Here is a 27,133-nt window from a genome sequence, read left to right as displayed (position 1 = left end):
AGCTGGATTCCATGGAAACAAAGGCAAGAAAAGAGGGTTTCAAATGACTGTTATTATTATTAATCATCTTCTATTATTGGCAGCTAGATTTCGATTGGCCACACTTGGAGTATCTGCTTCCTCGGAGCCTTGCACTTCGGTGGTCTAAAGTCTTGCAATTTTACGCCATGGAGCGGTTGACCGCTGTAATAATGGTTAGAATGTATACATTGGATAGAATTTGGCGACCTTTAAAAATTTATGTTGAAAAGTAGAGGGAACGGGTTAACCTTGGCCCTGTAATGCCAGATACCTTGCATGGGTTCCCCCGGTGGGGGGGCTCTGGACTCTCTGAAAAGTGATTCAGACAACGATGGTAACTAACAAATGGATATAACCTGCTGTTAACAGTTTTGCAGCAGTGCTTGTGATACGGACTATGTATTATGTCCAGCAATGCTGGGATGGTAAACACATCATGCTTTTGTTATGCAATTGCCCTGGGTTGTAAAACTGTAAATAAAGTGTTTGAAAAATACCTTCAAGGGTTGCGGGTTTTATCAGTATTCCGCCAACCTCAACAGTGCCTTTCTGCTTTGCACTACTGGGGTTGTGCAGATTGTCCTGTTGTCATCATCGTTGTCTGTTTGCAACACGCCCATGCTCTCACTATCTCCCTTTTTAGGTCGAGCCTAGGCAGCGCGCATGCATGGTCTCTTGACATGCTGCATGTTCTCTGGGGGCCTTGACCGCGCCCACCTGTTTCCATTTGTTTCTTTGTGTGCCCTTAGAAAATCCTTGCTTTTCTGTGGTTAATCCCCTCTATGTGTCCCTCTTCTTGGGGTGTGGCTCCTGCCTATGGCTACTAGTCCCATTACTTGTGGGCTCTCACTTTTGGCTATGTATATTTCGGCACACTATTTTCTTTTTCATTTGCTGCGTCTCTGATTTTGCGTACAAAACGCGCTGAGCCGACGGCTGTAAAGCATATCCCTATCTTGTTTTGTCTGATTTTGTGAAGGTTATGCGTGATATATTTTACACCTTTTTTTCTGTTTTCCTGGAGTGCTGTGTTTCTTGTTTTATACTTCTGCCTCGCCTGCCTGCCTTGCTTATGCCTTCATCCAGCCACTAGCCTGGATGACATAGCAGGAGGCCTTAGCCGCGGCCCCGCCAGGAGCAACGATTGCAGCATATTTGCTGTAAACTTGCCTCCCAACATTCGCTTCTCTTTTTAGAGCTAGGGAGGCAGGTGGTGGGGTGATTACTTCCCCCACTCAACCTTTTATTCTTTACTTGGCTTCCGGAGATCACCAAGCAGCCCAACTGCATGCCACTGAAGCAAACCAAACACGGAGCCTCTTGCAATCTCTTGGCAATCACTCATTTACACCTTCATTTGTCCACCACCCTGGACAACGTGGCTCGAGGCATTAGCAGAGGCCCAGCCGGAAACAATGAATACCTCATATGTTGGTAACTTGCATTCCAACATTCACATTTCTTTTTGGCAATATGGAGGCAGCCAGGTGATTACTTCCTCACTTAGCTAGGTTGGCTTCCAGTCCTTCAGCGCCTGGCCCAGCTTCTAAGGAGGTCATCAAGTAGCCCAATTGCATGCCACTCAAACACACCAAGCACGGGCCCTCTTGCACGCTCTCGGCAATCACAGATGATGCATTTCGTAATTTGCAAGTGTTTAGTGCTAGAGTTCTGCAACCTGGCATCCTTTCTTTTAGGATTTAAGGGAGTAAACAACCCATTTCTGCAGAATCGAAACACCACTTCAATTCCTGCACAATGCTTCAAAGTCCTGTTTTTAAAATGCATTATGAATAAATATCGGTTTTGAAAAGTTTGGCACGTTTTACAAATGCATTGTAAGAGTACAGCAGTACTGCTGTGTAGAGTGTATTATCATTACAAATGCTTTCTTATTGTATTGTAATTGCATTTATATAGTGCTTACTACCCCTGATGAGGCATCGAAGTGCTTTTTCGGCGAGTAGCACGCTACTCCGGGACCCATAGAGGATTAGTGTTGGATTAGTATAGTGAAACATGCAAGTACATTTTAAGTGGTGGATAGGTTAGTCAGTTATTTGGATTTGGAATGTTAGCAGAAGGATAGAGGTGGAAAAAAGGTTTGTATTTATAAAGTGCTTGTTACCCCTCATGGGATGTTGAAGCACGCTATTCAGGAAGCCCGTAAAGGATTAGTGGTGAATTAATATGGTGAGATATGAAAGTAATTTCAGTGGTGGATATTAGTCAGTTACTTGGAGTGAGAAGGATAGTGGAGGGATAAAAGGGCAAGAAAGGTTTGCATTCATATAGCACTTGTTGAAGCGCTTTTCTGGCAAGTAGCACGCCACGCCGGAACCCATAAAGGATTAGTGTTGAAAATTTGTATCGTAAAATATGAGGTAATTTGAGTAGTGGATAGGTTATTCAGTTATTTGGGTAGAGAAGGTTAGGTGGCGGGATAGAAGAGGGAAAGAAGTTTGTATTTATAAAGTGCTTGCTACCCCTGATGGGGTTTTCTTATAGGGCCAACTTGTCAGGAAACCATTGGTATCTGTGTACATCCACACTACTAGGTGTGAAGTGCCTCTGTAGTCCTTCAGGGGCGTCGTCAATAACAGTAATTTCGCATATCTGTAGATGTTTACTTTAGTTAGGATTGAATTATGATAGTAGAAAATACTTTGTTGCTGGAGACTGTAGCCTTTTTTGGGGCCACAAAATGCTTACATGAATTTTTTCTTTTTAAATCTTTGACAGTGGGTGGGTGGGGGAGGTGGAGGGGGGTTAGAGTTGAGGGATATCCGCCAAAACTGCACCCAGCTGACAGGAGATAAGGCCACAAGAATTTGAATGCGCACCCCCCCCCCCTACATTTTGCACTCATATTTCAGCGGGTAAACTGAGCACGCCGCATTTACAGTATGTATTTAATATGCATCACTGTAGGGGTTTGAGAAAAGCATGTCAGAAAAGGAGAGGGGTCTGGACATCTGCCAATGGCTTATCTTTCTAAAATGTACATCAAACGTATTGCTGAAACGACTTCCTCCTCTTACAACCCCCCCCTCCTTTTATGTGAGATATGACCTGAATGAAAGGTTTATTTAAAGGAACAATTTTTCCTTGCATTATTTGTGATGAAATGGAGAACGTGGATGTGTCCACGATCTGCTTTTAGGATGCAACAGCCTAATTTCCATTTTAGCAGCTATAATTTTAACGCAGTAACCTTAATTCGAATATTTTAACATTTTTGTTGGTTTATTTTTTTCCAATATGCCAAATGTGTTAATTGTGCTTCTTGAATTATGTTAATCAAATTATTGTACATATGGAATATGCTACTTACCAGTATGTATCTGTTCTTGGCATAGAGGGCTGCAGAGTGGTACATTATGAATAGATTGCCATCTGGTGTTAGGCTCGGATGATTGCACTTGCTTTTCTCTTGGAGAGTCTTTTGTAGCTTGGTGACTCCTCCTTTGGTTGCTAGTGCGCATGGGCATCGGCTCCATCCTTAGATTGTTTTGCCATAGTAGGGTTAGATGGAGTAGTATGATAGAATACAGATAGAAATGCCCATGTAAGTGTATCTGAATAAGATATTGTTGGAACAGACACAGGTTTCCGGGGAGGCTGGGAGGGCATGTACCACTCTGCAGCCATCTATGCCAAGAACAGATGCATACTGGTAAGTAGCATATTCCGTTCGAGGCATATGGGCTGCAGATGGTACATTATGAATAGACTATACAGCAGTTCTCTCCCTAGCGGTGGTCGCCCGTGTCTGTTGCAACAGTCTGAAATAAAGTCTTTAATACAGCTTGTCCCACTCTAGCTTGTTGTGTTGTGTGCACATCTACACAATAGTGCTTTGTGAAGGTATGCGGTGTAACCCAGGTAGCTGCTTTGCATATGTCATCTAGTGGAATGTGTCCCAAGAATGCCATAGATGCTCCTAGTTTACGTGTAGAGTGAGCTCTAGGAGGAACAGTTAATGTCCTCTTTGCTTTTAAGTAGCATATTTGTATACATTTTACAATCCATCTGGCAATGCCTGCTTTAGAGATGGGATTGCCCTTATGTGTAGGAGAAAACGCTACAAATAGCTGTTTTGTCTTTCTGAAAGTTTGTGTTCTTTCTATATAATACAATATTGCCCTTCTGACATCCAATGTATGTAGGACCCTTTCCGCTACTGTTTGTGGTTTTGGAAAGAAGACCGGTAGTTCCACTGACTGATTGATGTGGAATGCTGAAATTACTTTAGGCAAGAATTTTGGGTTTGTTTTAAGAACCACTTTGTTTTGGTGTAAATGCATGAATGGTTCTTGAATTGTAAACGCTTGCAACTCACTTACTCTTCTGAGTGAAGTGATAGCTATGAGGAAGGCCACCTTCCATGTGAGGAATTGTATTTCACACCTATGCATAGGTTCAAAGGGTGGTCCCATTAGTCTGGTAAGTACTATGTTGAGATTCCAGACTGGGGAAGGTGGTAGTCTTGGTGGAATGACTCTTTTGAGTCCTTCCATGAAGGCTTTAATTGCTGGTACTTTAAACAGGGAAAGATGTTGTCTGTTTTGTAGGTACGCCGCTATAGCTGAGAGATGAACTCTGATAGAGGTATATGCTAAATTACATTGCTGCAAGTGTAGTAAATAGCAAATAATCTGTTTAGTGGATGCGTCCAGAGGGTTGATGTGATTACTGTTACAGTGTACAGTTGCTGCATAGCATGCTCTGGTGGTAGGACGTCTTGCTTCTTTAATGATTTCCATACATTCTGGAGGTAAATCTAAATATCCAAACTCTATGACCTCAGGAGCCAGATCGCTAGGTTCAATTGTTTGGGATCTGGGTGCTTTATTTCTCCATGGTTCTGTGTAAGGTGCATGGGTAATAATCTTAGCTTTTGATGTGGCACCTGTGATAGTTGCAGTAGTGTGGTGAACCACGGCTGTCTTGCCCACGTGGGTGCTACTAGTATCATTGTCATTGAGTGCTGTTGCAGTTTCCGAACCACTAATGGAATTAGTGGGAGAGGGGGAAAAGCGTAAGCAAATTTTTTGGACCAATTTATCCATAGTGCATTGCCCTGGGACCGGTGGTGTGGGTATCTGGATGCGAAGTTTTGACATTTTGCGTTCTGATGATTGGCAAACAGATCTATCTCTGGTTGCCCCCATCTTTGGAAGAATGGCTGCAGTATCTGGTCGTGCAGCTCCCATTCGTGTACTTGTTCTGACTCTCTGCTTAGGATGTCTGCTATCTGATTTTGAACTCCTGGTAGGTGTTCTGCTAACAGATAGATCTTTTGAGGAATGGCCCATCTCCAAATGTCCTGTGCTAGTTTGGATAGTTGGAGAGAGTGTGTCCCCCCCCCTGTTTTTGAATATAATACATTGCAGTCATGTTGTCTGTTCTGATCAGGACTGTCTTGTTGGTTATCTGCATTTGGAAAGCTTTTAATGCTAGAAATACTGCTAGTAGTTCCAAGTAGTTGATGTGCAGTTTCTTTTGCTGCACACTCCATTTCCCCTGCACTGTGTATTTGTCCATATGCGCTCCCCATCCGGAGAGCGATGCGTCTGCTGTCAGTATCAGTTGTGGAATCGGTTCTAGGAACGACCGTCCCTTGGAAATGTTTGTTGTGTTCCACCACTTCAGAGAGCGATGCGTACGGTCGTCTACCAACACCAGATCTGTAATCTGACCTTGAGCCTGATTCCACTGTGGCGCTAGACACTCCTGTAGTGGACGCATCTGTAGTCTGGCATGTGGTATTAGTAGTATGCAGGAGGACATCATGCCTAACAGCTGCATAAACACTTGTGCTGGTAGTGAGTGTTGTGGTTGAAATCTTTGTATCAACGTGACCATTGTTTGTATCCTGATTGGATTTGGGTATGCTTTGGCTCTTTCTGTGTCTATAGTACCCCCCAGGTATTGTTGAATCTTGTTTGGTTGTAGGTGGGATTTTTTGTAGTTCACTGTAAACCCTAGGTGGTGCAGTAATTGAATGGTCTTCTGTGTGTTGTGAAGGCATTCTTCTTGTGACTTGGCCTTTATTAACCAATTGTCCAAGTAAGGGAAGACATGTATTTGTTGTCTTCTTAGGTGTGCTGCAACCACTGCTAGGCATTTTGTGAACATCCTTGGTGCCGTTGTGACCCCAAACGGAAGGACCTTGAACTGATAATGTTGTCCTTCCACTACAAACCTTGGGTATTTCCTGTGGGCTTTGTGAATTGGGATGTGAAAGTAAGCGTCTTTTAGATCCAGTGTAGAAAGAAAGTCCCCTTTCTTCAGTAAAGGAAGTACTTGTTGGAGCGTGACCATGTGGAAATGTTCCGAATTTATGTATGCACTGAGAGGTCTGAGGTCTAAGATTGGTCTTAGAGACCCGTCTTTTTGGGGGATTAGGAAGTATAGAGAGTATACTCCTGTCCCTTGTTGATGTTTTGGAACCTTCTCTATGGCATGCTTTTGTAGCAGTGCTAGTACTTCTTCTTTTAACAATGTCAGATGGTCTTGACTCATTGGACGCTGTTTGGGGGGATGTTTGGTGGGGTAGCTGTGAGTTCTAGGCAATAACCATGTTGGATAATTTGTCTCACCCACTTGTCTGATGTGATGTTTTCCCAGACAGGTAGGAACTGTGATAGACGTCCCCCGACCGGTCTTATGTGGTCTGGGGGGAGTTGTATTAAGTCACTGTTTTGGGGTTGGGGAGTTGCGGTTGTTATTATTTCCGCGACCTCTACCCTTGTTGTTGTTACCTCTGTAACTGCCTCTTGAATTACCTCTGGGTGATGTTGGTGTAAAAGAGGTGGATTGCGGACTTGTTCCTGTACTTTTTGAGCCCCCTCTATAGGTGGATCTACGAAAGGAACCCCTTTGTGTTGGCTGTTGTAATGCTCCCATTGACTTAGCCGTTTCTGTGTCCTTTTTCATCTTTTCTAAAGTCTCATCTGTGCCTGAGCCGAAAAGTGTCTTCTGATCAAAAGGTTGGTTCAATAAAGATGTTTGTACTTCTTGTTTGAACCCTGAGACTCTAAGCCAGGGGTCTCCAAAAGGTCGATCGCGAGCTACCGGTAGCTCGCCATCAGCCTACCGGTAGCTCGCGGTCCGATGCCCACTTTAGTACCCTATCACTGTCATTATGTATTTTTTAGGCCTTTTTGGCCTCGTCTGTTCTTGTCGGTGTTTCTTCCGGTATCACACTGCTGCTATTGGCTAATAAGTTAGCAGGGGCGGGGAGAAGTGGGTGATGTTGACCTGACAGAAGCAGGGTTAGTGTGCAGCTCTACGGGACCTGCAATGCACAATTTGTACATCGCTGTGGAATTGGGTTTAGCTGCGAGATTCCAGCAATCAAATGGAGACTCACTCAGCCCTGCTGCGGCCTCCTTAATACCACGTGGGCTGTCACAGCATGAGCATCATGGAGCAGTAACCCCCATGAATCAGAGGGGCGGTGCTTTACCTTTATTTCTGGCAAGGCGCGCCTGCCCAACCCCCATGACCACGCAGGGTGTCTGGACAATGTAGATAATAGCTTAAATTTGCCATTCCTGGTGCCAGCCGCTGCTAGGCTCAAGTAGCACCTTTTAACTACGTAGAAGGCAGAGGAGGTCATGCTCTTTGGTGCCGGATGTACTATGCATCGGGAAATGTGTGTTTTATTTCTGAGGCCAGCCCACCCCAAGCACTAGCAGACTGATTGCCACCAGTAAAAACAGGAGGAGCACTGACCTGAGACTTCCTGCGTGTGTTGGAGGGTGCATAGGGCACACTGTCACCCCAGATTGCATAGAGAGGGCCCTCTCCTGACAGGCCTGCATGTTGGAGAGGCTGGGGCACACACCTGTTGTTTAATCACGCTGTTCCCAGCCGCGCTGAGCTGTCCTTAAAAAGACTGCTGCTGCCGTTAAAAAGATTCCTTTGCAGCCACGGTAGAACAGCATTGCAGGCAGCATGCAGTCCTTGCACTCTGCTGAGCCCCAGGGTCAGTCAAGAGAGAAATCTGCATTTTTGCCTAGCATGACGCCAGCAGCAGAGCACCAGCATTGACTGAGGCCACAGAGCGACGAGGGATGCCTGCAGCCAGCAGTGTCCTTGACATGATGCCACTCCACCTGCGGGAGCATGCCCCCTTCAGAGAGAGCGCCTCTGCCCCTGTTATACGTGTGATGCCAGCAGATTAGCACCGCAACCACCAGCAGTAAGACCAACTTATAGTAAGTCTACTCTACATTAAATAATCATCTGGGTGCACTTTGTGGAGAGCCACATAAGTAAGTCATATGCTTAGTTTATAACTAGTCTTAAGTAGTTTAAAAAACCCTGGTGCAGCTTACATGTGTAATCGTTTTTGATTTATGCTTGGCCTGAGGTCGCTGTGCAGTATTGCATAGAGGGGCGTCTGTATCTGTATAAATTAAACAACAAGAGAGTAAAGTATGCATCTCACCCTTAATTTATGCTATATTTAAAAAGAAAATAGACCGTGACGCCTTCTACTAATGTCCATAAGATCATGCATTTTGTGCGGTTAGTTTTTAAGTCTAGGACCAAACTGCTTTATTTTGACACTAAATAAAAAATATGCTTTCTTCTTTAAAGGGTGAGCATATAAGTGAAGTTATTTGAACACATTTTTCGAGGCCTTCTCTGTTTTAAGGTCAGACACTGTGGTTTGTGACCTTCCATTTGAGAAGTTTTACATCTGTTTCAGAACTTTTCATGTTTTAGAAGTGGGCAATTTGTGATATTTGTTTCCATGGATATTATGCTTAAATGTCATACATAAGCAATCTGAAAACTCGACAGCTGTGAAGTTGTTTCTGGCCACAAACCGGTCCCAGGAACATCATTTTACATCTCTTTTCATTAAAATGTAATGAAATGATGAGAGAAAGGTATAATAACTTCCTGGCTTCGGTTTGTGCTTAGGGACAACTTACAAGAGCTACCTTATTAAAAAAAAAAATCCCTGAAAAACACTGCTTTAATTTAATGAAATAATGGGAGAAATTTAAAATCAAGTTTTAATTTCATGGCACAATGAGCATTAGGCTCAACACCTCACTTTTTTTTTAATGTATCCCATTTGAAAAAAGTACCTAACCCCTGCAGTGGCTATATTTTTCTGAGGCCAATGAACGAGGAAAGCTGAAACATGAATCAAACTTAGGTGTATGACCTTCCTTGCACTAGCACATGTTTTAAAATATTGCAAATGAGGACACAAAAGTCATACAAAAATGGTATCCATTAAAAAATGACGTTCTTTTATTTCTCCAACATGGAGAAGCATTTCAACGAGTTTTTAAAAAACGAAACAGTCATGGACTGCCACCGTCCCTTGTGTTATGACAATGCTATATTAATGTACTAAGATGCATGCACATGTAACAGCTTTATATCCTCTTGGGTGAGATTTTTGCACAGTGCACACCATGACCTCAAGCATTTCAAGATACAGTTATGTGTGATAATAAAGTTGTATTGCAGCATTTATATTTAGAGCTTATTACCCCTTTGTGGGGCACTGAGGTACTTGCATACATGGCCAGCAAGCTATGCCATGTAGGGTGTGGGGTTGGTATGGTGTTGTCATTGTCTTGTGATCCTGTGTGGCAGCGTTTCCATGTCATACGTGATGACCACTAAGGTGCCTTTACTGTGTTATGGGACGGAGCAGTATAGTGGATGGCCAGGTATGAGAGACAGACATTCAGTTTATGGCTTTCAACATGCTGGTAGCTTTTCACAGCTCTGCAAGTCCCTATAATTTTATGATGGTAGTGAGCTTAGCTGGTGACTGCAGAGGCCAGGATCACTCAATCTGTTGAAGTAAGAAGCTGGAATAGGTTTTCTGGTTTCATGTTGTGCATTGCATATATTAAATAGGCAGCTCTTTCTCTGTAGTGGCCCTTTAGTCAATGAAGCTGTGCGTAGGGGGACTCTAGGAACAATTTGCGAGTTGATCGGCCTTTAGTAGCTCACGTCGGTTTTCACTGATCAGAAGTAGCTCTCACTACAGAAAAGGTTGGAGACCCCTGCTCTAAGCCATGCATGTCTTCTTATCATGATACTGGTGTTGATGGATCTTGCTGCAGTGTCTGCTGCATCCAGGGTGCATTTAATGGAAGTGTTAGTTATTATCTTTCCTTCCTGTATAAGCTTGTCTGCCCTTTTCTGATGTTCTTTAGGGAGATGTGTGATGAGCTTTTCTAACTCATCATAATGTGCCCTATCATAGCGTGCAAGTAGCGCTTGTGTATTGGCTATGCGCCAGCTGTTTGCCTCTTGTGATGCTACTCTTTTTCCTGATGCATCTATTAATTTTGACTCTTTATCAGGTGGAGGGGCTTCTCCCGTAGATAATGAGTTTGCTCTTTTGCGAGCGTTGGAAACCACAAGCGAGTCCAGAGGTACCTGCCCCTTGATAAATATTGGGTCCTTTGGAGCTGCCTTATATTTTTTTATCAATTCTTGGGTTTAACACCCTAGCCCTCACTGGGTCTTTAAATATGTCTGTTGTGTGACTGAGAAGACCCTTCAGCATAGGTTGAGTACCTGATGTTCTTTGTGCAGTAGGTAGTGTCTCTAATAGGAAATCCTCTACTTGAGGTTCTGTATGTAGGTCTACCTTATGATATTTTGCTGCCCTATTAATGAGCTGTACAAAACCTGTGTTATCATCAGGTGGTGAAGGTTTTTAAGGGATATAACTGTGGGTCGTTGTCCTCATCTGACCCTGCGTCATAATGCTCCCATGGGTCTTCCTCATCTGGGATAGATTCATCGTCCCCATGAGGTTCCCCCTCCCCTGTGTCACTGTCTACATCTGTGTGAGGTGTAGATGGTCTTGGTGTAGAAGGTAGAGGAATAGTTGGCATAGTGTGAGGAATAGGAGAAGAGGGTGTGACTCTAGGTCGAGGAGAAGTAGGAGGAGTTGTATTTGTCTCCATTGTTCTCTTCTTAGAAGGAAGAGCTTTGTCCTCTAGCTGTTCATTCTTCCTCTTCTTCATCACCACTTTGCCAGTTTGTGGATCGATAAACAAAATCTTTTGTTTCGGATCCGTTTGTTGCTCCTGTGTCGGTACTGAAGCTTTTGGTTCCGAAAGGTGCCTTTGCTTCCGATCGTCAATGTTCGGTGTCTTCGGCACCGAGGATTTGCTCGAGTCCGATTTTTTCGGTGCAGAGTGAGTCTTCGACGTCGAAGCATGTTTCAGTTTCGACATGGAATGTTTCGATTCCGAGCTTTCCCTTGCATGAAGCTTCGGTGTCGAAGTCGATGTCGACCATTTCTTGGATCCGACATGGTGGGAGAGCGAGAGTTTCGGTTTCAGTTTCGTTGCCGGGCCCGAAGGCGGGGCGTCGGAAACTTTTTTCTGCGGTTTGACCGGGCTCGAAGGCGGGGTCGTTACCGCACGGGGTCGGTTTTTTGGTAAGGGGACGTCGTCACTCACGGTTTGTTGAACCTCGAATTCTTCGACCTCCGACTCGCCCCCTTCCGACCCCGACTGTTCTTCATGATCCTCTTCTTCTTCTTCGAGGTTCTGGTCTTCGAACAGCTCCGGGATCGCCTTCGACTGCATTCTGGAAACCTCGTGTCTTCAAGCTCAACGGTTTCTAATCGTCGACTTGGAAGAGAATGCTACGCAGGCTTCGCAGTCCCTGGATTCGTGTTCAGGCGACAGGCAGAGGTTGCACACCTCGTGTAGGTCCTTGTGTGGGAACTTAGCACCACACGTTGGACATTTCTTAAATGGAGTCCTTTCCATGGACTCCGGACTTGACCACGTCGAGAAAGTCCTCCTGTTCGTCGACGTAGATCAAAGTTTTTCTTTGATGTTGGCGTCGGAATGGAAATGAAATCGCGTTGGATAACAATACCGTTGAATTGGAAAGGGAATACGCGCCGAAAGTTCACTTCTTTCCGAAGTCGATCTGGAGCGCTTCCGATGGCGGAAAAAAACAATCTAAGGATGGAGCCGATGCCCATGCACACTAGCAACCAAAGGAGGAGTCACCAAGCTACAAAAGACTCTCCAAGAGAAAAACAAGTGCAATCATCCGAGCCCAACACCAGATGGCGATCTATTCATAATGTACCATCTGCAGCCCATATGCCTCGAACGTATTTTTTTATTTTTATAAATTCGCTTCTGCTAATACTACAATCCATCTCTCTCTCTCCTTGATCATCTCTATTTCACCCTAACCACTCTGAACATCTCCCTCACATCCAAAACTTCCTCAACCCTCCTCACACTTTTTCGTGTCTTTCCCCTCCTCCATTCCACTTCCTTTCCATCCCTTCACCAACTTTCTCTTCTTTGCCTCCTTTCTCTTTTTTACTTTTCTCTCTTTTCTTGCCACTCCTCTTTCTTCCTTTTTTTCGTCCTTTTCTCCTTCTCCTGTCTCTACCGTCTTTTTGCCCTCACATTACGACTCACAACTGTTCTATACTTTTTTTCACTCCATCACATCACTATAATACTTTGTTTTAACTTGCACTGAACAATACAGCCCTGAAGAAGCCCCAGGCCTGCTGGCCGCTTAGGGGTGAAACACGTGTTGGCTGTTCACTCTGATGTGTCAATAAATACGTTCTGCAATAACTTATGGGAATTTATTGGAATTATTCCAAAGAATTAACATTCAAACCTTCAAGCCCCAGCACAACCTTTTCTCTCTACGTTAACAAGGGGGTAAGGGGTGTCCCCGTTGCTGAGGGCTGAAACTTAAACAGATTGGAAGCTCATTTAATTGGTCAGTAAGGGTTGGTGACCTTGTTACCCCTTCAACTTGTGCTCCAGAAGGTTGATGTGCATTTTCTTCTGCTGTGCTGTCCATAGTCCCTGCACTGTGTAGTGGAGTACATGAGCTCCCCATCCCTGGAGAGATGAGTCAGTCGTCAGTATAATCTGTGGCACAGGCTCTTGGAACGGTCGGCCCCTGCAAAGGTTTTGTGGGTTCCACCAATGCAGAGAGTTGTATGCGCGACCGGTCACCAACACTAGGTCTTTCAATTGTCCGTGAGCCTGATTCCACTGACGTGCCAAGCACTCCTGAAGCGGACGCATGTTTAGTCTCGAGTGCGGGACTATGAAGATGCAGGAGGCCATCATGCCCATCAACTGCATGAACACTCGTGCTGGAAGCGAGTGTTGTGGTTTGAATTTCAGTATCAGCAATTGCATGCTGGAGATCCTCACTGAATTCGGCTGTGCTTTGGCTGCCAGAGTCTATTGTCGCGCCCAAGTACTGCTGTACGTGGGCGGGCCGAAGGTGGGACTTTGGATAATTCAGTGAAAACCCTAGATCATGAAGAAGGTAAATTGTGTGGGACATGTGGGTGGCACATTGCTGGGCCGACTTTGCTTGGATAAGCCAGTCGTCCAGATAAGGGTAGACGTGAATGTTCTGTCTCCGTAGGTGTGCTGCCACTGTCGCTAGGCACTTGGTAAACACCCTGGGTGCTGTTGTCACTCCGAAAGGGAGGACCTTGAACTGATAATGCTGATCCTGAATGGTAAATCTGAGATATTTTCTGTGCAACGGGTGTAGCGGTATATGGAAATATGCAACCTTCAGATCTAGTGTTGCGAGGAAATCTCCCTGACTGAGTAACGGTAGAACCTGCTGTAATGTGAGCATGTGAAAGTGTTCTGACAGGATGTACTGGTTTAGGGGCCTGAGGTCCAGTATGGGTCTGAGGGACCCGTCCTTTTTTGGGATCAAGAAGTACAGCGAGTACACCCCTGTACCTCTTTGTTCCACAGGCACAAGCTCTATGGCTCCTTTTTGCAGCATGCTGACTACCTGCTGCTGCAATAACTGTATATGCTCTGCGGACATAGGACAGTGTCTTGTGGGTATGTTGGGTGGAGCGGATGTTAACTCCAGACAATAACCGTACTGGATAAGCTGCCTCACCCACCTGTCTGTAGTGATGGATTTCCAGACCAGCAGGAACTGTTGTAGTATCCCTCCGACTGGTGTTATATGGTCGGGGGGTAGTGACAAGATGTCACTGTTTGTTAGTGGCGGAGGATTGGGAGTTGTTGTTTCCACGACCTCTGCCCTTGGTGCGGTTTCCACGATAGCCACCCCTATTGTTCTTGTTGTAGGTTGTCTGCGTGCCTCCTTTACTGTACTGTGTCTGCTGGGACACCTAGCCTCTGGAAGCTCCTCTATTGTTGGAGCGACGAAAAGAACCACCCCTGAACTGCTGCGACTGTAGAGCCCCCATAGACTTTGCAGTCTCTGTGTCCTTTTTAATTTTTTCTAAGGTGGTGTCCACTTCTGGACCAAACAAGTAATCAGGGTTAACTGGCTGATTGAGTATGGTGGTTTCTATCTCAGGCTTGAAGCCGGAGATTCTCAGCCAGGCGTGTCTTCGTAACATAACGCTTGTATTAATAGCCCTGGCTGCAGTGTCTGCTGCGTCTAGCGCACACTTAATAGATGCGTTGGATATAAGTTTCCCTTCTTGTATTAGCATTTCTGCTGCCTCCCTATACTCATCTGGCAAATGTTGTAACAGGGTCTCAAGTGTATCATAATGAGCCCTGTCATATCTGGCTAAGAGTGCCTGTGTGTTGGAGATTCGCCAGACATTGGCCGCTTGAGCTGCCACCCTTTTCCCGGATGCTTCTAGCACTTTAGATTCCTTGTCAGGGGGAGGAGCATCACCCGTGGTCTGCGAGTTCGCTCTTTTACGTGCATTTGAAACAACCAGAGAGTCCAATGGCAACTGTCCCCTGATATACGTAGGGTCTACAGGTGCTGGTTTGTATTTGTTTTCAATTCTGGGGTTTACCACTCTCGCCCTTGTGGTCTCCTTAAAGAGGTCTCCAGCGTGTTTCAAGACACCTTTAAGCATGGGTAGAGTCTTGACAGTTCTCTCGGAGGTCAAGAAGAGGACAAATAAAAAAACCTCTTCAATAGGGTCAGCATGGAGTTGGACATCTTGATTTTTTGTCGCCCTCTCAATAAGTGCGTTAAACGCAGCCGTGTCTTCTGTAGGTGAGGTTTTAACAGCATAGGTATGACTGTCAGGGGCATTTTGTGGCTCCCCTGGGTCACAAGTGTCTGCCTAGGGTTCAGTGTGGTCTTCTGGATCAGTGACTACAGGATAACTGTAATCCTCATTGTCACCACTCCGTCCATCCACACCTGAATGTGTGGGTGAAAAAGGAGCAGGTTCTTGTCCATATTGTTGTAGAGGTTCGAAAAGAAGAGGTGATGTTGCAGAATCCCTCTTTTTCTTTAATGGAATTTTATACGACTCCATAGGCTGTTCTGGGGCGATCTTTCGCTTGAAAATGGAAAGTCTACCAGTTTCAGCGTCGATGAATTGCCTCGACTGATCTTCCCGCAGAGGCTGTTGATGCTTGGTGGCCCCTTCCGTAGTTGTAGGCTTTGGCCCCATGGACACCACCTTGGCCGCTTCGATGGCCGTTTTAGGGGCGAACGCCTTAGGTGCCACTGGCGGCGGCAGTGTAAACTTAATCGGTGCAGACTACTTCGGAGGTTTACTGACTGTCTTCGGGGGTTGAGTGGCCTTCGGTCCGGCAGCACTAGCCTTCTCCTTAATGCGTTGCAGCGAGTCCGACACCTGCTTCGAAAAGGAGGCATATGGTTGTGTTGACTCAACGGGGTCCTTCGAGCCACTGCTAGTTTTGGACTCGAGGTCTTTACTGACCTTTGTTTTTTCGAGTCGACGTTTAGGATCGAGAACGTTTTGTGTTTCGAGTCCTTTGTTTATGTCTACAGTCTTCGGCGCCGACTTCTTTGGGTCGATGTCCTTGACCTTTTTCTTCGGTGCCCCGGCTTTCAGCTCAACATCCTATAGCGACCTCTCCGGGTCGATAACACTTCTGTTTCGTCGGAGCCAACGGTTCAGAAGCCTTCGATCCGACCAAAGTAATGTGTACTTTCGGTTTCGATTTAGTCTCCGGTGCTTTCGGTTTCGTAGTCACCGATGTTGTTGGCTTCGATTTTGATCGATCAACCGATGGCTCTTTGGAAGTGTCCGTAGCCGGGCCGTGAGGCGAGGCTGTAGAACTATGCGTTTGATCTTGGGTAAGGCCATGTGGCGATCCCTCGACCTGAGCCTTATAGAGTGTTCTAGTCTCGGCCCCCATATCAACGGTTGGGCCTAGCTCGAGCTATCTTCTACGGCCCCAAGGGCCTCATCGTCGTCTCCTACCTCGTCGACGACGTCTTCATTGTCGACCATTTCCACATCCGCGTCATAACTGGAGTCAATCTCTGATGCAGGATCAGACCGGTTCTCTTGAACTTCCTGCTCGACTCCCTCATCATCCTCGGCATCGAAGATGTTCACAGGGTCAGGTGCCGTCTGCTGGGCTTCCCTCCGCGCCGCGCGTCGAAGGTGAATCGTCTTCTTGGATCGGAACCGAGAACAAGCCATACAGCTGGCTTCATCGTGATCCGGAGACAGGCACTTGTTGCACACCGGATGGACATCGATGTGAGGATACTTGGGAGTTGCAAACGGGACATCTCTTTAACGGGCTCCGTTCCATAATGGATCGTCAATAAGGCCTCTGGCGTCGACCGGGCCTTCAGTGCTGAATAGCCACGCGGCTCTTCTTGACGTCCGGCTCGAGGACAGAGCTGGAACAAGTACTGGGCACCGATCGCAAAGACAATACCGACGATAACTAGAGGCCTTTTGGCCAAATATAAAGTCTTTTATCGATTCCGAACTTGAGTTAACAAATATACATCCGAACCCAATGGCGGAAAAAAACAATCTGAGGATGGAGAGGATGCCCATGCGCACTGTAGTCCAGGGGAGGAGCCACCTATCTCGTGATACTTCGAAGACTCTTCCAGGACAACAATGTGCAATCATCCGGACCCAACACTAGGCGGCAATCTATGCACAGATATGAATTCAGCAGCCCACATGCCTCGAACCAATCTATCCTACAAGTAGACCGTGCAAAACCACCCCCTCATCACCAGCACACTACCACCTCAAAATTAGCACAGCAGCATCAGCACAGTACCACCTCCTCCTCCTCATCATGTGTAGCACCACCTCAGCAGCAATTTAGCATCAACGCAGCACTACCACCTCAGCATCAGTGAAGCACCACCTCGATATCAGTGAAGCACCACCTCAGCATGAGTGCATCACCTCAGTACAGCATCACTCCGCACCACCTGAGCACCAGTGCAGCACCACATCTTTAACTCAGAACTACCTCATATCACTCAGCACCACCTTCGCACCAGCACACAACCACCTCAGCATCACTCAGCACCACCTAAGTCTACCTCGGAATCTGGCATCTGTTAATTCTCCCCTAGTGTCAGTCTGCTGCTCATTTTTTTTAAACAAATTTTTATTAGATTTTGTCACAAAACACACATCAATTGGAACTATTCCCATATCCCCCAATTGTACACAAGTGGGTTCGTACAATAGAATGCTAGATATTGGCCCCCAGAATGATCATGGTCAACGGAATACAATCCTGTAAAGGGCAATCCTATCTACTTTGTCCTTAGTGCACAAAGGGAATACGAAAGTGAAATTTAACTCCCCCCCCCCCCTCCCGGTTCCCACTATCGGTGCATTGTTAACAGGACAGTCGTTGTGGGTCTGAAACACAGGAATCGTCAGTTAAGGAATCATGCAGTGTACCTGTCGTGTTATAGAGACATAGTCCAGTCATAGTGTCAATCTTCCGGGTCGCGTCGTGTATCGTAGTCACGTAATGTTTGTACCAGGGCCTCCCACGCATGCGCAGTCTCTAAAGCCCTGTCGTTCTGCTGCCGCAGTGCCAATTGGAACTTCAATGTGCTCTCCCCACCAGCCCTTTTAAGGAACTCATTGTGCCATTTAGCATCCGTTGGACCCGTTTGCGCCTTCCAGTGCCGTGTGATTTCGCGGTTCGCAAGGATAAGTCCCATATCCATGAATTTGCTTGTGACCTTGTTTTTAGAGGTATGCGGGAACCAATGGAGGACCCCAACAGCCATGTCAAACTGTAATTTGCGCGTCCGCCTGCTGCTCATGTTGTAATTCAGGTACTATTTCCCAACCTCCCCCACAACAACAACAAAAAGCTATAACAAACGAGCAATCGAACAGGCAGGAAGAAGTTGCCAGCATTGCAAGGACAAAAAACTAGAAGACATTTTTTATGTTAATTATTTTTAAAATGGGGCTGTTCAGTTTTACCGAATGTCATCTTGGAGACACGGAGACACACACGGAGACACACAGACACACAGACACACAGACACACAGACACACACGCGCGCACACATATATATGCAACAAAAATGCTTATGACACTTTAGTATAACTTTTCAACATACTGCACCTCAGCCACAATGCTCTACAACATAGCTTAAAAACATTGGCAAAGCCAATACCTCTAGCTAAACATTTATAAGGTCCCAAAGGTGAGACGTATTGGCTATGCCAATGATTGTTATTGTTCTTTTACAATTGCAGACCTCCCTGATCTCTGCTTCTGACTTAGCATCCACTTTACTTGCCTGCTCCCAATCACCAGCAAAAATGCTCAGGGAATAGGCACTTTACCAATAGGGACGTTGCCATGCACCGGAGGCCTCAGTCCTGAAGTTAGTTAGTGAAGTACTGTTTTCTGTTTGGAGAGGGCTCTCGCCTCTCCCACGTCCTCTGCCCCTCCCTCGCGCCCAGCCCAGTACCTTTGACAGAGTCGCTATAATATGGGGCTTTTGGAGTCTTGTGCTTCACATCCCATCTTCCTTTTCTCTAGCACTTGCTAGGTTTCCTACACGTGATCAGGATGCCATTCTAGTTTGGGGGTACGGTGACAGTGCCTCAAGAGCAGGTTGCCATACGAAGCGTAGGGACTATTGGAAAGGATTTGTAGTGGACCCTGTGGCATGCACCTTAGCTGGCTCCATGGGACATCTTGTCCCACTCGCCAAGGCAGAAGCAAGATCCTACAACATTTCCCATCCTAGCATCCTTTGTCAATGCTTTCAAGGCAAGGCACACAATTGATGCTGATAGTGATCACATTTTCAGGTCCAAATGTCCCACGAGTGCCACACACTAGCACACATTTCTGGAACCTAAACACAACCTTTTCCTTCTATAGGGCACACCAGACACGAAAGAAAAGCAGTGTGAGTTAGCACGGTTCTAGCAAAACAAGACAGCACCGTGTAGACAAACAGAAGAGGCTCACTGCAGAGAGACCAGCAGCACTGTAAAGATGAACAGAGTCGTATCCATGTTTCTGTGCTGTACACAAACACACCGCTAGTTTCAGAAAAAGTATGGAGGGGAATTCAACGATAGTAGTATGGCCTCCTGCCCCTGGGCCTTGACAAATCTGTACATGCCCAACAGAACAGGGGAAGGCGCTTCTGCCAGGGCTCTGCAGCACACCTCCATTCACCCAACATTAGCAATTGCATTTAAAACCCTGTCAGATACACTGAAAGCCATTTGCAGTTAATAATTAGCCAAGTCGTCAACACCAGCTATTTTGCTTTACATTCCAAAGTCAAAGGGTGCCTTGGGGCAGAGCTCACTTTCCTCTCACACCTGTCAACCATATTTTGCAGATTCTTCTTTTAAAGCAGATGTGCTCCGGCACGAGCCATGTTTTCGAAGTGTTGGTTTTATCTGTTTGACAACATTCCGCTATGTCACCGGGGCACTGTAGGTGCTCCCCCAACATTATATGCAGTGTAGCCCTTGCTTTAGGCCCCACATATCTAGAGAACAAAATGCACTGCTGTTCCCATTTATACAGGTACCTTTTGTCTACCTGTTCGATACAATCAAAGCTGAACTTACCCAGTTCCTTTTGGATGTGCTGGGGGATGCCAACCACTGTGGTTCTCCGCTCCTTTCGCTTCTTTCCAGACCGTTCAGAAGATTTCTTGGAGGCGTCATGCGGTCTAAAGGTAGACCCTACAAATACCCAAAAGGAATTAAGTCAAAATCCTAAACAATAAACAGGTTTAAGAAACAAATACGCCATAGCCCTTAAAATAACAGAACGAAACAAGAGAAAGTAAGCAAATGGATAAGTATAAAGAAAAAGTAATAAATAAAGCGAGGACCATTGCAACCTGAAAGTTCTCAAACAAGACCATCCCCACATGATGAGAGGAACGTTAGCAAGCTAAAGGAACCTCAACGGACAGATAGCAGTAGTCATCAACTGCCAATGCCACAGCCAAGAGACACAAGAACCATCTCAACCCAAGGTCAGATACAAGAGACTTCTGAAGCCCCAAGGGCTGATGTAACAGTTTTCAGAAAAGCAATAACTAAAATGCCGGATCTAGCAAGGAACAACTAAACAAATGCACTTTTAAAATCGAAGCAACAGTCTTCACAACCACAAACAACAAAGTAACACTTTTCACGAACTCAGACAACTAAATAGTTACTTACCCATAGCTGCATTCCTCCACCCATGGTTCCTTTAACACAGTTATAGCAACTAGGATGTTCACTTGGGTCAAGTAGGATCCCAGAACAATTTTTAAGATTATATTTCTAATTATACAATGAAAAATAAAATACATAAAGTCTTTTCTCTCTCTTTTTACTTTCTGCACTCATACTGATCTTGCAGAATTAATTATGTAGTGCCAATATGGCAGTCCGGTACACTCCAGGTCCAGCCTTCTGTTTGAAAGCCACAATTGTTTTCTCTGATAGAGGCCTCAGGAGAGCTTGAGTGCATTAGGTATCAGTATGAAAAAATAACCGCAACGGAGAACATCTGATCAAGGTACCCAACTTCTACATCATGGGATCTTCAGCATTATTCAGAACCGTTGGAATTTCAACAGAGGGGGGATCAGTATAACAAAGTGCATGGCCCAGATAAAGAGAGGACGGGCTGTACTAACCAATACCCTGCCCTGGCATCAGTCTACATCTTGAAAACGTGTGCACTGATCTCCAGGCGGCAGCGCCACATGCCTCTACAATAGGAAAGTTCCCTAACAGGACTGCAGTCTTCACCTTTGCTCTCATGGAGTGGGCTTTTTTTGCCCTGGAAGACAACAATCTGCTGTCGGGGTAACACAAACCAGGGGTGTAACAAGACTCTGCGGTGCAGGTGGCCCCGATCAGGCCACAGTCAATGAATATCTGTGAGCTATGGGAGACTCGGGCCCTTCATCAGATTCTACATGGGGGCCCCCATCATTTAGTGATACGCCACCGACACAAACTCAGGCATGAGAACATCTGTTTTATCTACACTTAGCTTAAACACTGAATCCCCTATACCCGGAGTTTACAAAGCACAAATAACAGTTTTGCTTGGATCAGGCCTCTAGCTCCCTCTGCGATGTACCCTACAGCATGCCTCACTTCCTGCATGCAGTATGCTTTGCTAGAGCCTTAGAATTAGCAACATTGACAGGAAATTGTATTGTCTAAGATTTGTAGAAGTCACAAATGACTTTAGGAACAACTTAAGGCTGAGCATGCACACCAACTTTGCCCAACTGAAAGATAATACAAGGCTCGCCAAGACAAAAGCTTTATCTTACTAACCATCCTGGCTGACACTATGACCTCAAAAGTTACATTTTAAGGAATATGCTTAAAATCTTACTCCCCGATTGGCTCAAAAGGAGGGACAGAATTATTGAATATAACAGTAAGCGTCTAAGTAGGAGCTGGTCTCCAGCTAGACCTTATAACATTTTTGATGACCCAAAGAATAAATATACTTTGCCTAGCTCTCTATCTATAGGCGGTAACAGCTGACACATCACAAAAGTGCCTTAGAACAGTGGCGGCTGGTGACATTTGAAGTTGGTGGGGCGGAAACTGATAATCAAACTGCACCGTAGCGCACACACAACACTGCCCTATGTGACAAAAGTTACCCCCAAATCCAAGCTCCTATTGGGGGCCTCCGTGGAGAGACAACCAACCACTGGCACTCGCACCATTCACAGGGGTCAGGTCGAAAGGTCACACAGGACACCTCCACGTGCATATCTCACACCCCAAAGCCACCAACCCATAGCAATGTTTAGGTACATTCACGTAAAGCGCCTGGAGGCCAAATAATTGCGCTATAGAAATACCCGATAAAATAGCATAACATACAGAAGGCCAAAACTGCCGTGATTGACGCTGTGTATACCAAACTGGTCTGCAGGAGAGAATATTTGTCTACAAAAGAGGTGAGATTGAGAAATCACTCGATTTATCAACAAAGCAATCAAAACATGAAGGCGAGCATCACATAATCAGGGGGTTCGCAGTACAATATCCTCCGAAATTCACATTTTTAGGAAGTTCTGCTAATGGTTTCTAACAGCTGGACAGAGCAGGTGGCTTCGGGGGTTGGGGGTGGGTGGATGCAACTTGCAAGAAAAGTCACTGCTCAGCAGCGTGTGAGCAGTGCTCACTGCTCACACACGCTGCTCACCTGCACCCTTTGCAATACTCGAGGCCTCTATATGTGTATGCGGCCTGTGTGCACTGCTTTCACGCTGCTTACCGGCTGTCCTCTTCACCGCATGCACATGTGTGTGCAGCCTGTGTGCTCACTCACAGGCTGCTTTTACATGCCCCCTTCACCGAAAGCTCCCGGCCTCTATATGACAATGCGGCCTGTGGGAGCTCACAATCACACGCTGCTTAACTGCCCCCTGGCCCTTCACCAGCGTACTCGAGGCCTCTGGTGGCGGCCTACATGTGTATGCACTGCAGCCCGTGTGCTCACACGCTGCTGCTTACCTGCCCCCTTCACCGAATGCTCCCGGCCTCTAGTCTAGAGTAGACTATAAAATATGTGTATTCGGCCTCATGGCAGAGCTTCTAGTTCCCGTGTTAGTCACTAGGAGGTAAGGTAGCATTGCTCCATGGCTTGGCACGGGGACACAGCACTCCATCTTTCCACCCGTCGGACTCGTCCTGAGAGGCACACACGCACAGACCCACCCTGAGCTAGAGCTCTGTGCAAACCCACATTTTTTACCCCAGTAATGGGTTCGCCTGTCCCTGGTGAGCTGGAGACCCCGGCCTCTTTTGTAATACCCAGGACTCGACACAGTTGCGGCCGGCAATACGGGCGGGTGGGGGGTGGGGGGGAACAGGTCCAGGAGTGTTGCAAAAATGCACAGGGGACGAAGGCGGGTAATAAAATAAAGAGACAACTTACCTTCCTCCGGATTAGAGTCGGACCTCGTCCTCGGCTCCTTCTCCACACCAGGGGCCCAATCACGCGCCGTGCCGCCGCCTCAGAGACTCGAGCGTTTTTTTAAATGCATCCAGGCTGCGCAGTGGAGTCTCAGCCAATCCTGGCGCTGCATTAGCAGCACCACTGCGCCAGGATTGGCTGAGAGGCAGGGTTAGTGTCTGCCCTTATGAGACCCCGGGGGCACGGGTCCCTAGCACGCTGAGTCGCTGTTGGGGAGGGAGGGGAAGGTAAAGTGCCAAGAGCGCATGCGCGGGCAAGTCCAGAAAACGAGTATCCAGACATTGGCATGCGCGCGACTGCAACTGCACTGTTTGTGCACACTGCTGTACTGTGCTGTCAATCACTGCCACAGGCAGCCCCGCCCCCACACCTTCCGCGATGTCAGCCAGCCTTGTCCCGGTAATTGAGGCTTGAGGGTTGCCGGCTGCCGTTTTGTGCGCGCAATATGAACATTTTTAATCCTGCCAGTGCCTCAGCGTGACGGTCGTCCATGGGGGCTAGTGGCTAGTGGGGCAACGCCCCAACGCCCCCAATGGACGCACCGCCACTGCCTTAGAAACTATGTAGTTCACATCGTCTGCCTTTGGAAGCAAAAGGATCCTTGTTGCGCAAACACCAGTTCAAAATTCTGGCCTCCTACAGCCTGTCTAGCGTCGGATTCTAGGCCTTACAAAACTGTTTAGTTGCTGCTCAGACTGCCAACCTCGATTGCTCCTCTACTTCCATCATCTCGTATGAAGTGCATTTACAATACAGTAAGTAGTTTCCTAGCCTTTGGAAAGCAGCATGGATATGGCACAATTAACACATTTTTGCTCATTTGGCATCATTTTACTTATTTGACAGCATCTCTGCCTTGTGCACCTTGGCGTGGATCAATGGGTCTTCTCTGATTAATACTCTTTTTGGCGCGCGCGCACGCACACACACACACACACACTTACTTCCATTGCCAGTCTGGCCAAGTTGGTACCGTGCAACTGCTAATTATGTTTTAGTCCCCAACCTCCCCCTCTCCGCCCTACTCCCTCACTGGACTAGCTGTAACAGACCACCTAGGTAAATCTCCTCGAATATAGTGAATTATGCTTCACCGCCAATTACATTTATAATTTGCATGCCCATCTCTACACACCTTTTGCTCCTTAATGCTGCTAGACGTTTGTACAAAGTCATAACAAGAGCACCACTCTAGTTGCTCACACATGACAAAAAAACTTCAAACATAGGATCACAAAGACAACACTGCCAAACACTCTTCCATTGTGCACCTGTCCAATAATGTGATTCAGCACCCCACACAGTGCATGAATCGCCTTACAAATGATACAAAAGTATAGGCCTATTTAATATTAGGCATTCTATCATAACATTTCTGTTAATTGAATTAGCACTTATGACCTGCATACACTTGTACCCATTAAATTGTACTCGCTGTCTGTACCTTTGTTTAGTTTCCAGTTCTATGAAGCGGAAGTTAAACCCAACCGTATGTGTAGCCACACAGCTAAATACGATAACAGAACAATTTATAAAAACGAATTCTAAAAGAATAATAGATTAAAACAATTGTAGTAACAATAAAACAATACTACCTAAAGATCATGTCATCGCTTCCCATATCAACCAATAAAGTAACTCTTCAAGAAGATTTTCTAACTTTTCCTAAATGCTGGAAAGGTTAGAATGAACTGAACCTCCACTGACAAGTATTCAACTTACTTGAAATAGGGCGAAAAAAAATTTGATTTCATATTTTAGACTTTCAAAATCCCAGGTTTTCCAGGATAATAAAAATGCAACATTGTGAGCGCCGAGGCTCACCTGAGAACGTAACTTTCTCTGCAGTATAGCCCAAAGGGGCCTTTAAGCTAGTCACTCACTTTTTTTTGTAGAAAAGCATTGCTTCCAGAGTAAGCCAACATGGTTGTTTCCAAACATAAATGATGCAGCCAGACGGTCTAGTTTCAGATGTCACTTTGTTTCCCGCCTGGAGAACATGAGGGTGACAAGGACTGTCGAGGAATGACCACCCAGTAAGGAATTTAATGACTGTGGATGGGATGCCCAGATCGACATTATTAGGGCGTCAAAGGCGGCTTCCATTTTGGTCAGTGCATAAAGATCCAAGTGGACCTAATCATTCACCAATCCAGTTGTGAATCACATCCCTCCCCCAACGCTTGCACACAACATATATCTGATGAAAGAGCCAATGCTAAAATGTTATCTAAACTTTTGGTTATGCACAGTCTAGAGTCAAGGGGGAACCTAGGAGAATGTGTTGAAAAAGATGGAGCTTTTTAAGCTAGATGCAGGAGTAATGGTGCCAGTCCTCACAGGTAACAGAAGAAATCCCATATTTAAATATCCTGACGGTTAAAAAAAAAAAAGGATTCCATGATGAAGATTAACCTTTCCCAACTCAAAAACAAAGATATGATCTTTACAAAAGCAAAATCTAAAGCACGTCCTTCACAAACCCAAGATGTGAAGCGATAACTTTCAAACACTGAGCTATTAGACAAATATTCTCTATAAATCCAAACTACTAATGCAATAAACTTGACAAAACCTTGGGTCTTACCAATATGATCCAATCCAAACAAGTGAAAAAACCCTACAGAAAGCCGTAGAACATAATCTAGTAAATTCATAAACTGAGAATTAAACCATAACGTCATGCAGTCCGAAAATCTGACAAAAACTAGTAGCTTAGGGCACTGGAGATAGAGACACTGATGCCCATGCCATGCTCATACAAGTTAGACAAAGGCTATAACTTTAGATCAAAGGTAAAAACAGACGCCCCTGACAGATACACAGACTCTTCATCTTACATCTCCGCTTAGGTTTATAATGTTCTGTATTAAAACTTGAAATGGTGTCTTTTATGCCAACACAACATCTATAGAATATAATAAACCATCTAGATTTGTACCTCCATGCCATTGAATGTGAACAAGACTGACTAAACATTGCTCAGTTTAAACCTCTAAATTTAGGGAGCAGATGGAAATAGACCCTCCGACGAGTACACACACTTCTGTAAGTCAGCCAGGTTCTATAGGATTATGCAGGAGGACATAAGATACATTATGCAACAACGAGACAAAGCCCGCTCACAGTGAAGTCCAATTAGGAAGAGCCGGAGCTCTTACAGCACATATGGAGACCTCCGCAATGCCTACACTCATAGCCCGGTTTGGGTCCATAATCTTAAATATGATAGAAAATAAATTCTCCAAAGACCACCCACCCTACAGTCAACCTGAATCTGGAGAAAGTGGGAGACAACAGATGGATAGAGGCAGTAAGCAAGAGATCAGGGACAATGTGAGAGAGATGGCTACACAATAAACCCTCCCACATCCAAGTTAAAGCCATTATTTTCAATTAATGTACACAACTGAAGACACACTCTTTGCAGCCCACACAGAGCCCCCTACACTATAGCTCATTTTTGATGCATAAAATAAGAGAGAAAGGCCAGTGTGGTGGAGAGGTGGGTGATTCTCGCTGCTGTACCTGTGCGCTGGATCATCTCTGACCGGATGGACAATGAATCCTCAGAGGCATTTTCTGCAGCACAAGACAAGGATCGAGTGCGGAAGGCAACATTGTCATCATCTGCGGCAGCAAGGACGACCGGAGAGGACTATGGGATAAAGAAGAGGAAACACTTTCAAAAATCTCTACATGAGGCAATGATGCGTAGATTGTGTGGTGGAGGCAGTTGCAATAGATGGCAAAAAGGTGAAAAAATAACAAGAGAGCGTAAATGACATTAGTCTAAGTGTCAAGGAATGGGAACAGAAAAGAGCTGCTAGGAGGAGACAGGGTGATCAGGGAAGGCAACCAAGAACACAGAC

At 45.7% G+C, this 27,133-nt stretch overlaps 1 protein-coding gene across 4 annotated transcripts in view; it reads right to left on the bottom strand.

The window, feature by feature from the left end:
• NHSL3 (NHS like 3) overlaps positions 1-27,133 on the bottom strand; it is a 276,163-nt gene that overhangs the window by 63,090 nt on the left and 185,940 nt on the right. For all 4 annotated transcript variants that reach the window (XM_086955712.1, XM_086955714.1, XM_086955715.1 and 1 more), the window contains 2 exons: positions 26,790-26,919; positions 19,874-19,990 (listed from right to left, as the gene is read on the bottom strand). In XM_086955712.1, the coding sequence (XP_086811838.1) occupies positions 19,874-19,990; positions 26,790-26,919 (247 nt within the window). The remainder of the gene's footprint in view (positions 1-19,873; positions 19,991-26,789; positions 26,920-27,133) is intronic.

The sequence above is a fragment of the Lissotriton vulgaris genome, chromosome 2_1 (assembly GCF_964263255.1).
Source record: "Lissotriton vulgaris chromosome 2_1, aLisVul1.2, whole genome shotgun sequence".
In the NCBI taxonomy this organism is placed as follows: Eukaryota; Metazoa; Chordata; class Amphibia; order Caudata; family Salamandridae; genus Lissotriton; species Lissotriton vulgaris.
This window is presented reverse-complemented; position numbering and strand designations above follow the sequence as displayed.